At 37.2% G+C, this 12,263-nt stretch overlaps 1 protein-coding gene across 2 annotated transcripts in view; it reads left to right on the top strand.

Annotated features, from left to right (window-relative positions):
- The window catches only part of LOC148657314 (MAM and LDL-receptor class A domain-containing protein 2), a 285,832-nt gene that overhangs the window by 53,918 nt on the left and 219,651 nt on the right, over positions 1 to 12,263 (top strand). For both annotated transcript variants that reach the window (XM_088643402.1, XM_088643401.1), the window contains exons 44-46: positions 189 to 348; positions 1,519 to 1,633; positions 3,603 to 3,746. In XM_088643402.1, coding sequence (XP_088499528.1) covers positions 189 to 348; positions 1,519 to 1,633; positions 3,603 to 3,746 — 419 coding nt within the window. The remainder of the gene's footprint in view (positions 1 to 188; positions 349 to 1,518; positions 1,634 to 3,602; positions 3,747 to 12,263) is intronic.

The raw sequence follows: 12,263 nt of genomic DNA, 5'->3' as shown, positions 1-12,263 counted from the left end.
ATCCAGCAATCCATCCTGTTTCTTTGGTTTTATGTATGGTGTATTGGCAAAGTACAATTTGTTTGTCCTTGCCCTTTCAGTTTACCGAAATTCTACCAAAAGTATTTGTATAAGAAGATATCTGCTACACTTAAAAATGTTTGGTAAATTCTGTAATTTCACAAGGTTGTTTTTTCTTGATTTTGCAGCTTTCATTTCCACCTGTATGGAAGGGATGTGGGAAACCTCAGAGTACTTGTCCAAAAAAGAGATGGTTCCAAGACAGTGATTTGGTCACACTCAAACAGCACAGGGAACCAGTGGAATGCAGAATATGTCAATGTGGGACAAAGTCTGGAAAATTACTGGGTAAAGCATTTTTGTAATGGAACATTTTGCAGAAGAAACTGATTCACCTATGTGGTCCAGCTCAATGACTGTACTGTATATACTATACTGTACTGGGGATTCAATGCCACATTCAGTTTACTGTGTTCACACAGTGCAATACAGGCACACACCTGTGAAAACTCAGTTCTAGCCCTGCTGCTTCAGTTCCACTCACAGTGTGATTGGAGGTGTTTCTAGATGGGTGAAATACTCATCTGTGGTTTCAGCCAAGTCAGGATGCTTTTTTTAAATGGGTAAAACAGCTGCACTAAATACAGATGTCACATATTATATAAAACATCAAGCATTTTAATATATTGTATTCTTTACACTGTTTATACCAAAACATCAACAACATGAAAATCAGTCTTGAACATTGAATGCTTTATATTTGTGTACAGTACAGTACATGAACTGTAGTGTACCTTTGTAATAAAGAAAAAAAATAATTGTATTGCTTTACAACAAACCTGTTTTGTTAAATACATAATATTTAGTTGACAAATGTACATTATGTTACTGTAAGAAAGAATCTCACTTTTGATGTTGATTTATCTTTTGAGAAAGTATCTCATACAAAAAAGTTTTAAGATGAAATCTATGGACATTTTTGCCATGGTACTTCTAAAATGAAAAATAAACTAGCTCTAGTGTGACATAAATGCAGTTGTAATTAAAGGTTTTATGTACAGTAAGGACATTTGCAAACCTTGTACAGTTAGTGAAAGCTAGTATGACATTTTTGTAGGAACCTTTGTGTAGGTAAACTAAATAGAGTGAGCACTGAGAATGCAAATAAGAAATGAGAAAGAATGAAAGAACAGATCAGAACACACTATAATTACTCTGTTCTGTGCCTTAGAGTTCTGCTTGTTAAGGAAATTGAGTTTCCTGAGCATAGTTCATTTCCCCAGCAAAAATAATTAAATACAGAGGTACAACTGTAGTAAACTGTAGTTATCAGTATAGACACATGGTTTTAATGCATATCAGTACATTTGTTAAAATCATTTCTGTGTATCAGGTAGGCCTATCAAAGCTATTTTTGAAACAATAATATCTTCTAATCATACGTGTCAAAATATTACAAGCTTAGTAGTTATTGATGTCCTCCTGACTCTTTAACCCCATGTTTGTTTTGATTTGAAGATCTTGTTCAGCAGCCTGCCTAGGCTGAACCTGAATGACATCCCAACAGCAACAGATGACATTGCCCTGGATGACATATCCTTTAAAAACTGTGAAACTTCCTATCAACCACCAGGTGGAGTATTTGTATTTTAGATCAATTGAACTTGAGTAGAGAATAGAAGAGATGGGAAGAACAGAAGCTGTATTCTGTATTTCTCAGTAAACATTAAAATTTTATTGAAGAAAAAGTATTATTTAAAGATATGATACAAGACTCCAGAAGTCTAACGGAAGTAATTTGAAATATACAAACAACATTTACACTAGCTAATTGAGGCCTTGAAATTCTTTTACTTTTTCTATGATTTTTTAAAATTGTTCAACAAAAAATAGCTTGGTGAATTAAGTGTAAGAGAAGAATTACATAGATTCATGTCAATAAAAAAGCAATCATGAACTATATTATTTTATTACTTTTTTGCATTATGACATTAAGGATTGTAGTACAGACAATTTAATCAGTATTTTTTTAAATAGGAGCAGTAGTACTTATTTAAAGTCTCCTCCTATTTTAATTCATTTATTTTTTACAATAAATTTTTTCTTCTGTAATTAATACATTCTGATTATGTCCACTGAAGAATAATGTATCCGTTTCCCACATAAAAGTATACTAGGTATATGGTTGTGTCGTATGTAGGGTTAATGAAAGGCCTGAAGTGAGGGTTGAGATGGTTTCTGTACACTACATAGAAATGTATGGAATACATACCTTATAAAGAAACAAGTATATTTTTTTCTGTTTCTTCTGATATGCATTTGTTTGCCACATGTTTTTTTCTGTTATGTGTTGTTGATGAGGTGATTGAGTTAGCCATTATTTTTACCTTTCGTTTAGTCATAAATAAATTGATTTAAGAGGGAATTAATCAAGATGAGACAAAAAGTCACCACAGACGGTAGTTTTAGGATCCAGTATTTCTTGTATCACCCGTCTATGCATTTGAAAAATGTAGTACAATGTGTGTATGCAATCTCTTCAAATGCAATTGTTGAATAGGGTGTACAAAATTATATTTTATCATTTCAATAACTGATCAGTGCTCTTTCTCAAATAAAACAAATAGTGGTTCAATATTGTTTGAAAAACTAAAAAAATAATTTCTTCTAGGAGTAAAACACTTTTTTCCCCTTTCAACTTGCCAGAACAAGCCTAATTTTTATGTATGTGTACCCCCATACAGGAAATCAGCTCTTTAATCTTTCTTAGATCTCTGATTGTTAACTATCATGTTAATATTATGAAGCTCCCTTACTATTATTCATATGGTGTACTATCCCAGATAATCAGTTATTCTCAAACTTTTTTCTGTGCCATAAAAAGTAGCACAGATATACAGTACTAGGACCAGCAGCAGTGTCCTGTTTTTATGTAGTTTTATTTTTTTAAATAAGTGCTGTTCCAATTAGTTGTTTTCAAGCACAATTAGCTGCTAAAAGCTTTCAGGATGAGTAAAACATTTCTTTAGGGTAATCGTGATATGCAGTGATTAAGGTCTGGTTTAAAAAAAGCTTTTACTGACAAGCTCATTCTGAATAACAACCCCTTTCTTGATTTTGAGTTTTTGTAGAAAACCACAATGCAATCCCACTGATGAAGCTTGATTTGGGATTGACATGTGGGGCTAATATTGGATCTAATTTGCAACTGAATCTGAGATTACTTTGTAGTGAACACACAAATTATGTGATTCTCTTATATTGGGTTTTCTTTGGGTTTCTTTTATCTGTAATGAAAAACTGTAATTTAATTAATACTAAGTCAAATATTGGAATGTAGAAGTACCACAGGATAATTGCTGAGGGCAAGCAACACCTTTTTCCAATTGATTGCATGCAGCGTACATACATTTTACAGATACTTTTCTGTTCATGTCTCCTACACTTAAACATACAAATAAATTGTCATGACAATTAAAATAAATTGATAAACTAGTATTTGCTATAATGTTAGCAGTAAGGATGAGCTTTTTTAATCCTCTTCTCACACCTTTGGGTTTTGTTTTTGTGAAATTCTTATTGATGCCTCTTCTTTTTTGCAGTCTTGCCTCCCTTTAACTGTTCTTTTGAGGCTGACATGTGTGGCTGGATTCAGGGGGGTGCTGATGACTTTGATTGGGAGAGGAGATCTGGGCCGACAGAGTCTCATAACACAGGACCAGTGGGGGATCACACCACAGGCACAGGTCAGACTTTACCCATTTAAACTGAAGGAAGGAACTGAAGAAGTCAGCTTAAGCCACTAGTATGGTCAGTGATAAGATTTGATCACAGTAAGGAAATGTTGTAGCATTGTTGTGCCATCATGTCTAAAAATAGACAAATGACACTCATGAGCAAGTAAAAGAAACATGGAGCAAAACGAATAATATAGAGCAGTTTAAAAATGACCAAACTCCTCAATAAACAGAAACATGTTTGATTTAGACTCAATCAGAATGGGAAGGAGTTTTATCGCCTTTCACAACATGTTACATATGTGCTGTCAATTCCTCAGAAGGTTCTTTTCTGTACTAATAGGCAGAGCCCATTGTTAGAAACTGTTTCTGATATCATGATTCACAGTTTCTGGTTATGGCAGTGACCTACAGTAATCCTATTCCCAAACTGTATTGTATGAAAGAATTAATCTTCCCCAGTCCTTCATCTAGGGAACCCAGTATCTCCTGTTTTTTTCTTACAAATGAACTTTAATTTGTTCAGTTGAACACTTAACTTGAGCTAACAATTGGATTAATTATTTCAGATCTTGAAAACATTTCAAGCTTAGTGATGAATTTTATACACACTTGAAATCACCAATGATGTGATATTTGAAAAACCCATTAGAAGTTCAAATTAGCAAATTATTGAATCACTCAACTTAAATACCATCTGAAGCAGAACCCACAAGATACCAAGCTCTAGGAATGGAAGGTTCTGATGTGTATTATGTTTTGGAAAGTGAAAGACTAGTCTCGTCAGTCTATACAGTATGTGTCCCACATGAGGGACCACAGATAATTTCTATCTTATATTTTTTATATTTTATATATTTTATGTCTTACGTTGAAAGAAAGAATGTTTTTGCCAAGCAAATGTAAAGGGACTCTTTGTTCAGATTTGATCAGAAAGCTAAGCCTAGGCATGTGGTGTGTTGGAGAGCAGTATGAGCAGAGCTTATCCATTCCAGGTACAGTCATAGTAACAGATGTGATTAATTAAAACAGGAAGAAGGTAGTTGTCAAATAAACATAAAATGTATTGTGTTTGTAGGTTTCCAAGACAAATTGTACCTGAATTACAGTAATACTATAATATAGCACTTTGTGGACAAAAAAAGAAATGACCTGACTCAAATAATGGTTTGTTTATACAGGCAGGGAGAGAACTATAGCCATAACACTCACACTGATTCCCACTTATTAATCTATCACTATAATTGCAAATTATAAATTACAACAGCATCAGAACAAGGTGTAGAGATTTCCCCTAGTTCCACCCTTAACTGTACCAAACTTTTTTTTCCCAAGGTTTGATTGGTTTCACGTTTCAGGTAATGTACAAGACAGTTTTTTTGAAAATTGAAATTGACTTCTTAGTCAAACACATCCCCAGGAATTTGTGCTGTCAATTCCAAGAAGATTAACTAGAAATTTGAGAAGCAAATTCTCTATATCCCTCTTTTTCAAGGCACCACATCATTTTGAACAGCAGGTGGCTGTTACTGTTTCCTTCTGTGGCAGAATAATGAGTTCATTTTCATGCTTGGAGGATGAGAGGACTATAGCACAATGGTGCCTTGCTTGCTTGTTGCTTCCCAAATGTGATTATTTTCTTTAGGGGATTTTTTCTGTTGTTGGCACCTACTACCGCTGGAGAATGCAGTTAGAAAAAAAAATTACAGGTATTGTGGTTAATTCATACAGTACACATATGACAAGAAACGAATGTCATTGAAAGAGGGATAAGGAAGAAGATGAAATTAGAAATCTTATTTACAATATGAAAACAAGGAATGGTGATTTAGGGGATATTGACGGACCAGTAGATGGCACTCTTCCCTCTGGAACAGAATTTTAAGGTCCCAATTTAGTGACTGTTGACTGATTTTGTTTTTACTTCTCCACCTGATCTGCTGTATAGTGGGGCTGCTGGTGCATACAAAGATAGGTACTGCACTACAGTGGTAAATGAAGAAAATGAAGGGGGGTTGTCTCCTGTATGAACTTTTAAGCTCTATGTTCAAAGTAATCACCTTTTCTTTTTGATATGAGGTATGGGTTTCAGAGGAGTAGAAGAGGACATCAGCTCCTTTATAATTGATAAATAAGGGTGAAGAGGAATCAGTTAACCAGTGAGAGCTTCAGACTGGTTAAGGTGATGAAAAAAATTCCAGGACATAGAATAACCGTTCACTATTGTGTAGGGAAGTCTGCTTTCCATCTAAAGGGTGAGACGTGGCCAGAAGGACTGCAAAAACTAGGACATTGTACTGAGTGATTGGTAAATAAATACTGTAGGTCTTCAAACTATCCCAAAAACTCAGTGTCTCAATGTTGCAGGAATCTGCTTGAATCTTCTACATGACGGGTCTTTATTCAGGTTAATCCTAATTTTACATGAAAACAATGTACAAGATGTACTGTCCTAAACTGAATTAGATTTATCTCATTTGCAAAATGTTCTTACAAGATTAGAAGTATGTAAGACACAAATAATAGAAGGCTATTAAAAATACCAAAAATTGTATAAGATTAGAGATAGAACACATAAAATGCCAGTTAGTTGGTGTGCTGGCAGTGTTGAGGAACACAGTGGAGTATGGCAGCATTCTCAGAGGCCTCAATCACAAAGAAAGTAAAGGCCTAAAATGCTGTATTCACAAATCTTGCAAATCTTACATGCATGTGCATTCATACACGTAAAACTGAGAAGGTGTATATAGTCACGTGTCAACCATGCACACTACATTCTTAAAACACTTTCCAACCTTTTCCTAACTTGCATTCAAATTTGAAAGCATAAAAAGCAGGTGTAATTAGCTGATGATTTTCCTATAAAAGAATTTAAAACACAGCCACACCCATATTCTAAATTTCATGTTTTATATTGACCAAGAAGCAAGTACTTCAAAATGCTGTTCTGTTCTGTATTTTGTAGTCAGTGGTATCTTTGTGTGGTGTAATTCCATTATCCTCATGTGTACCTTGACTTTATGATAATGAATGTCACAAAGGGTATGTTTGTTACATTTGTCAGTTATTTAGACACATGTTACTGTGCTAATGATTTGCTAATAATTTCCATAGGCCATAGTAAGTACAAACTTACCTATGGCCATTACATTTGTCTAATGTGGTACAGCCTTTACTGTCTTTGTGATTGAGGCCTCTGAGAATGCTGCCATACTCCACTGTGTTCCTCAACACTGCCAGCACACCAACTAACTGGCATTTTTATGTGTTCTATCTCTAATCTTATACAATTTTTGGTACCCAATCTCAGATCCTAGCTCTTACTCATCTTCTGTATCTCCTCAAAAGGACTGGGCAGTTCTCTTTCTTCCACTGGTTTTCTTTATCTCTTCTTCTGCTCACACACAACTCATGGTTTCATTATATACTCTTATACCTCCCAATTACCTCATGCAATCTGTTCACCAGGCATGGAAGTTTTGATTTAGTCCTAGGTGCTTTCTTGCTATCTTCATGAATCGCGATTTCATTAATCACCAGATCTTGCATTCATCACTTGGTTAATCACCTGGCCGAACCTGTTTAGTCATGGGTGCCTCTCTAACACAAATACTTGTGTCCCTAACTGAGCAGCAGCTACGTTTGCCATAATCTTTCTCTAACACTCTAACTCTTACTCTTTGAGACATCCCATCTGTCTGTACTGTAGATGTTAAGGCATGGGGAGTACTTGAGACTTAGCCTGTTCCATTTAGATCAATCATAGAAAGAAGTACGCTTGCTAACACCTCCAATCAGCACCTCCACATCTTTAGTTTGCAGGCCAACCCTGTTCCAATACCATGCAACCAAGCTGTAAAGAACCTGTGACTCCTGGCAGAGCAGTCTAAGATGTACCTTCCCCAAGACGTTCTAGCACTCTGAGTTTCACAAACCTATAAGCCAGTCCAATCCGTCAGTAGAAAGAGCTCTCCACCAGAGCTCCTACTAAGTCCTTCCAGGCTAGAGTCTAGGTACAAACTGAAACCATTTTCCTTAAGTCTTATAAACCTCTTAATTCACCAGGAGGCAAGAGGAGTGCATAAATCCATGCAGAGAGTATCCCAACAGCTCACTTTCCCTCAGGTGGAATCTCACTCCCTCCAAGAGCCCAGTGGTTCATATAGACCATCTGTGCCTTATTCTGCAGCTTTTCCCAATGAACAGGTGGTCAGCTTGGCCATACCTTCGGGCCTGGGTTTTGAGCCATAATGTTAGCTTTCTCACAAAGCCACCCCTCACTATATCACAAGGCAATTTACCTGTAAGAAAAATATCCAGCTCTTGTTCCAATGAAGCGTTTAATACAGAAAGTGAGTGGCATTCTGGTGAGAAGATTATAGTGTAAATTTTGAATAATCATGTACCTATTGTCAGGATTATTTCATGAATGAACAGTGAAACAAGGGCTGTTTAGGACTTTTACTGTATAAATTGCTATCTTAATCCATTTCTCGATTGCTGAACATCGTCATTGTCTATGACATTTTATAATTTTCTCGTGTGACATATGGTAAAAAAAATACCAGTATCTCTGCAGCAGATACCGCGTTATGACAGTATTTCCCTGCTACTTTCATCTGGGCAAGTAAACCCCATCTCTATACAAGATATTGAAAAACAAAAAATGATACGTTAAGCATTCTTACACTGACCTAATATGGCTGAATATTTTGAACAATAGGTGTAGAATCTTCAACTTAATAACCCAAATAAAGAAAAAAAAAATCTGATAAAGAGGATATACAGTATGTGTAGGAGAATTACTAGGCTTGGGGGCAGTAGATAAGCTGCTTGGAATTGATTGGTATGATGCATTCTGTGGCTCATTCTGAGGAAGGTCTGCAATTCATGAAGTTATCACAAAACACAGAATTGTCTTAGACCACAACTCTGCTCAAAGCCTCTTAAATCCCAGTAAAAAATTACGGTGTTGTTTAATTTCCTGATTGTCATGACAACTGGTGTCACTCGGCTAGTGGTTGCCATGGGAAGCCGTCACATTCTCATGAGGGCTTACAGTTTTACAGGGCTTGCTGCACAAACCGCATCTCCTTCTAGTGATCCGCCTTAATTAACACTAAACCAATTCATTATTAAACTTCTCTTTTTCTATTTAATGCCAAGGCGCTGCTTCAATGGCACTTCATCATTATTTATTTCCCCCTGTCCTGTCTGCACTACTGCTTTCTGATCTCTAGTTCATCGGGCAGACTTTTTCAGGTGGTCATCTGACCCTGGCATGCTAAGCCCATTTTGCACCCCTTTCCTTGGTTCTCAACACCAGGATTCTGCTCCAGTCAAATACCTGTTCTCCCTCGGGACTCAGCAACAGGATTTCACTCCATGACTTGAGATACTGGAATGTCCTCCTTTTTTCTGGGAGCTCGGCTACAGATTCCGTTCGGAAGTCGATGCTGCCCAATTCCTGATCCACCAGTTTTCTGACCACCCTCGCTTCTCTCTGCTGAAGCAGATTGCTCTGACCCCAGTCCAGGACTTCACTTCACTCTGGACTGCAGCGCTGTGTTCCAGTTTATCTTGTCTCCAGTTCAAGATTTCATGTCACTCTGCACTGCCGTGCTCTATTCCAATTTACCTTGTCTCCAGTATTGGATTTCGATTGAACTGCAGCTCCTGTATATGACTGCACTGTGGTTCCTGGCCTTGGCCCTGGAACCCTGAACTCTTTTCTGTTGACCTCCTTCTCCTGCGGTTCCATCCCACCTTCTGGAGGCAGCTTCCATCATCCAGGACCCCAGGGCTCTCCCCATGCAGGCTCTGATGCCCAGAGAGCATAACACCGTGAGTCTGAGCTCCCCAAGGATTCCTTGTTCTCTGGCTCTGGCTGGAACTGCTCCCTTCAGCTCTGCTGACTCTGGGCTCTGAGCATTGAGAGGGTACTAAGGAGGGGTCCATTGCCTCCTGTCTGTTGCAGATGTCTCCCCCAACTGGTCCAGAGGGCGCCTGGGTTTCCGATTCCATTCACACCTGCTAGTGTCAAGTGCCTGTGGGCTTGCCGGCCTGCATCGCTGGGTACTCAGAGGGCTGTCTCCCTGTACCGTGCAGCCCCCTTCCTTTTGGAGGCTTGGTGGTTGGTTCTTTTCTTGCTTGCCGGCTAGGGCAATTCTTGTTTCACCAGCCATTTCTGTTTTAGTTTTCTGTTGTCCATTGCTGACCGGTCTGAGCTGATTAGGCCCCACTGGCCAGTAATCAATTAATCTGTTATGACCTTTGCCATTTTTGGAGTTCTCGAGCCCTCAATAAGTTTGTCTCCTGCTCTTGGACTCTGACTAATCACCTCTTGCGCAGGTGTAACCAGCTGTATTGTTGCACTGATTGATCATAATTGAACTGAGAGAACTGGACAGTCGGTGCGATGGCATTACAGTCGTCCCTGAACTCTTCCTGAAACCTTGGTTAGATCAAAAAATAAAATGTTATATATTATATATAGTTTGCAGCAGCTACTATTTTGGAATCTTTACACATTTTCAGAATTGGATTATGATTTTCTTTTTGTTAATACTATTTGTAGATTTCATTGAATGACAAAATATGAAGCTTAATTTTTTTACATTGGCATACTGTACCTTGAACATGTTTTATATAGCTTCAGCATGGGGTTAATTTTGACAGGCTTTATTAATTTCCCTTTTTCCATTCTGGGATGCATAACCCTTAATAGTGTTCCCCCAAAAAAGTAGACTTGAAGGACCTATAGTGCTAGTATTTGCTACCAGTAAATAGTCAATACTATTTTTTAGAGCTTGTAATTGCTACAGTTCAATATGGATATGGAGCCATCTGCAACAGACTGTATTCCTCACACTAGTGGGATGGCAGCAGATGGTGTTATTTTTGCATTGTGGAATTTGGCTAAATTTCTCATAATTGTATTTATTTCAAGGTTTTTGCTTTGTTAAGCTTGAACTGTTTAATGATCAAGGGTATTGTGTCTTCATTTAAAATGTCTGTCTGGATTTAACAGAGTTTAACCATTTTCATTAGGGGAAAATGTGTCAATTAGTTGATCTTTCTGTTAAGAGAGAAAGGCCAGAATAGACAGGTCACAGTGTGGGAGTTCACACCACAGATTTAAAGAGCAACACTGATTCAATCAGAAAACAGCCAGGAGCATATCAGATGGCACATGTTCTTTTAATATTATATCATGTTTAATAACATTCAGGTTAAGATTTAGTTAGGGCGTTTTGATTGTGCAATGTACCTGGGGTTGCGTGATGTACATAACTGCAGCTGCCGTTACAGTTTCAAATAATTAATATGGTATTTTATTTTCATAACCATCAAGGATCAATTAGAACAAATTTACTCTCATCATCATTGTTGATATCAGAGAGTAACAAACATATTATTCTTGGGTCTTTGTGGCCTGTTGAAAACTAATATAATAGAACATAAAACAGAACATTGCACAAAATGTCTTGTTTCATTTTAACTAGTCTAGAAAAAACAATGGTAATAGTGATAATTTACATGAGAAAATTATTTGAAGAAAACAAACAAGAAAGTTCATATCCTTTTCCTTCTGACCATTTATGCCAGACAGGTCAAACGTCATGTATGCTTAGAATAAATCAGTAAAACCTGCACATTAAACCTTCTAGTAATCCCTAACATTTTATGGATGTTAAAACTGGTATAAACTTTGAAAAGGTTTGCTCAGAGTTCTATAACCTTTGTCCTGGAAAGCCACTGGGAGTTATTAACAAAATCTATTATCTGTTTCTATGTTAGCAAAAGCCGTTACTGTCTCATTTTGCCTCTTCCCAATTCATAATTCAAAGTTTAATGGCACTGAATTGCATTTTTATCACATATATCACGTAATTTTATCAACATTATTTGAATGTATAGAGTATATGTTGCTTACCAAAGAATTGTAATTTAGATTGATTTTGTCAACCCATAGCTTTAAACTAAAAATGTGGATTTACTGTATCTGTTTCTAATAACACATCTTAACACAAAACAACACCTTGTACTGAGCAGGCAAAACAACTTTAACCTCTTAGTAAACAGGGGAACATAAGACAAAGCCTTGCAGTGTTGTGCAGTTAATGGCCTGGTCTTATGTTATATAAAGTTGAATGATTTTATATGAGATTCTCATGGTCAACTCAGCAGATCAGTTGCAGGGCGAACTAGTATTTACACAGTAAATTTACACAGTGACCACCTGTCACTTCCACCTGCCACTCATCCACAGTGACGAACATGACAAAGGAACATTGTCCTCCCTTCTCCCTCAGTGTGTTTTGATGATCCTTCACAGAACTATAGCCCTCTTTGCTTCCCTGTGCTGAGGTCTGTGCTCTTTCATGTGTCTTGTAGCCAGTTGTAGCCCTGGCATCGAATGAAAAAAGTTCATCTCCACATGGTGCAGTGTCCGCTTTCTGTTTTCCAAGGATATTCAGACCGTCATATGATAATATGAACTCCCCACTCTGACCTGTGGGATTG

Source organism: Lepisosteus platostomus, chromosome 8 (assembly GCF_059453375.1).
Source record: "Lepisosteus platostomus isolate fLepPlt1 chromosome 8, fLepPlt1.hap1, whole genome shotgun sequence".
In the NCBI taxonomy this organism is placed as follows: Eukaryota; Metazoa; Chordata; class Actinopteri; order Semionotiformes; family Lepisosteidae; genus Lepisosteus; species Lepisosteus platostomus.
The sequence above is the reverse complement of the archived record's forward strand: the minus strand, read 5'-3'. Positions and strand labels throughout refer to the sequence as shown.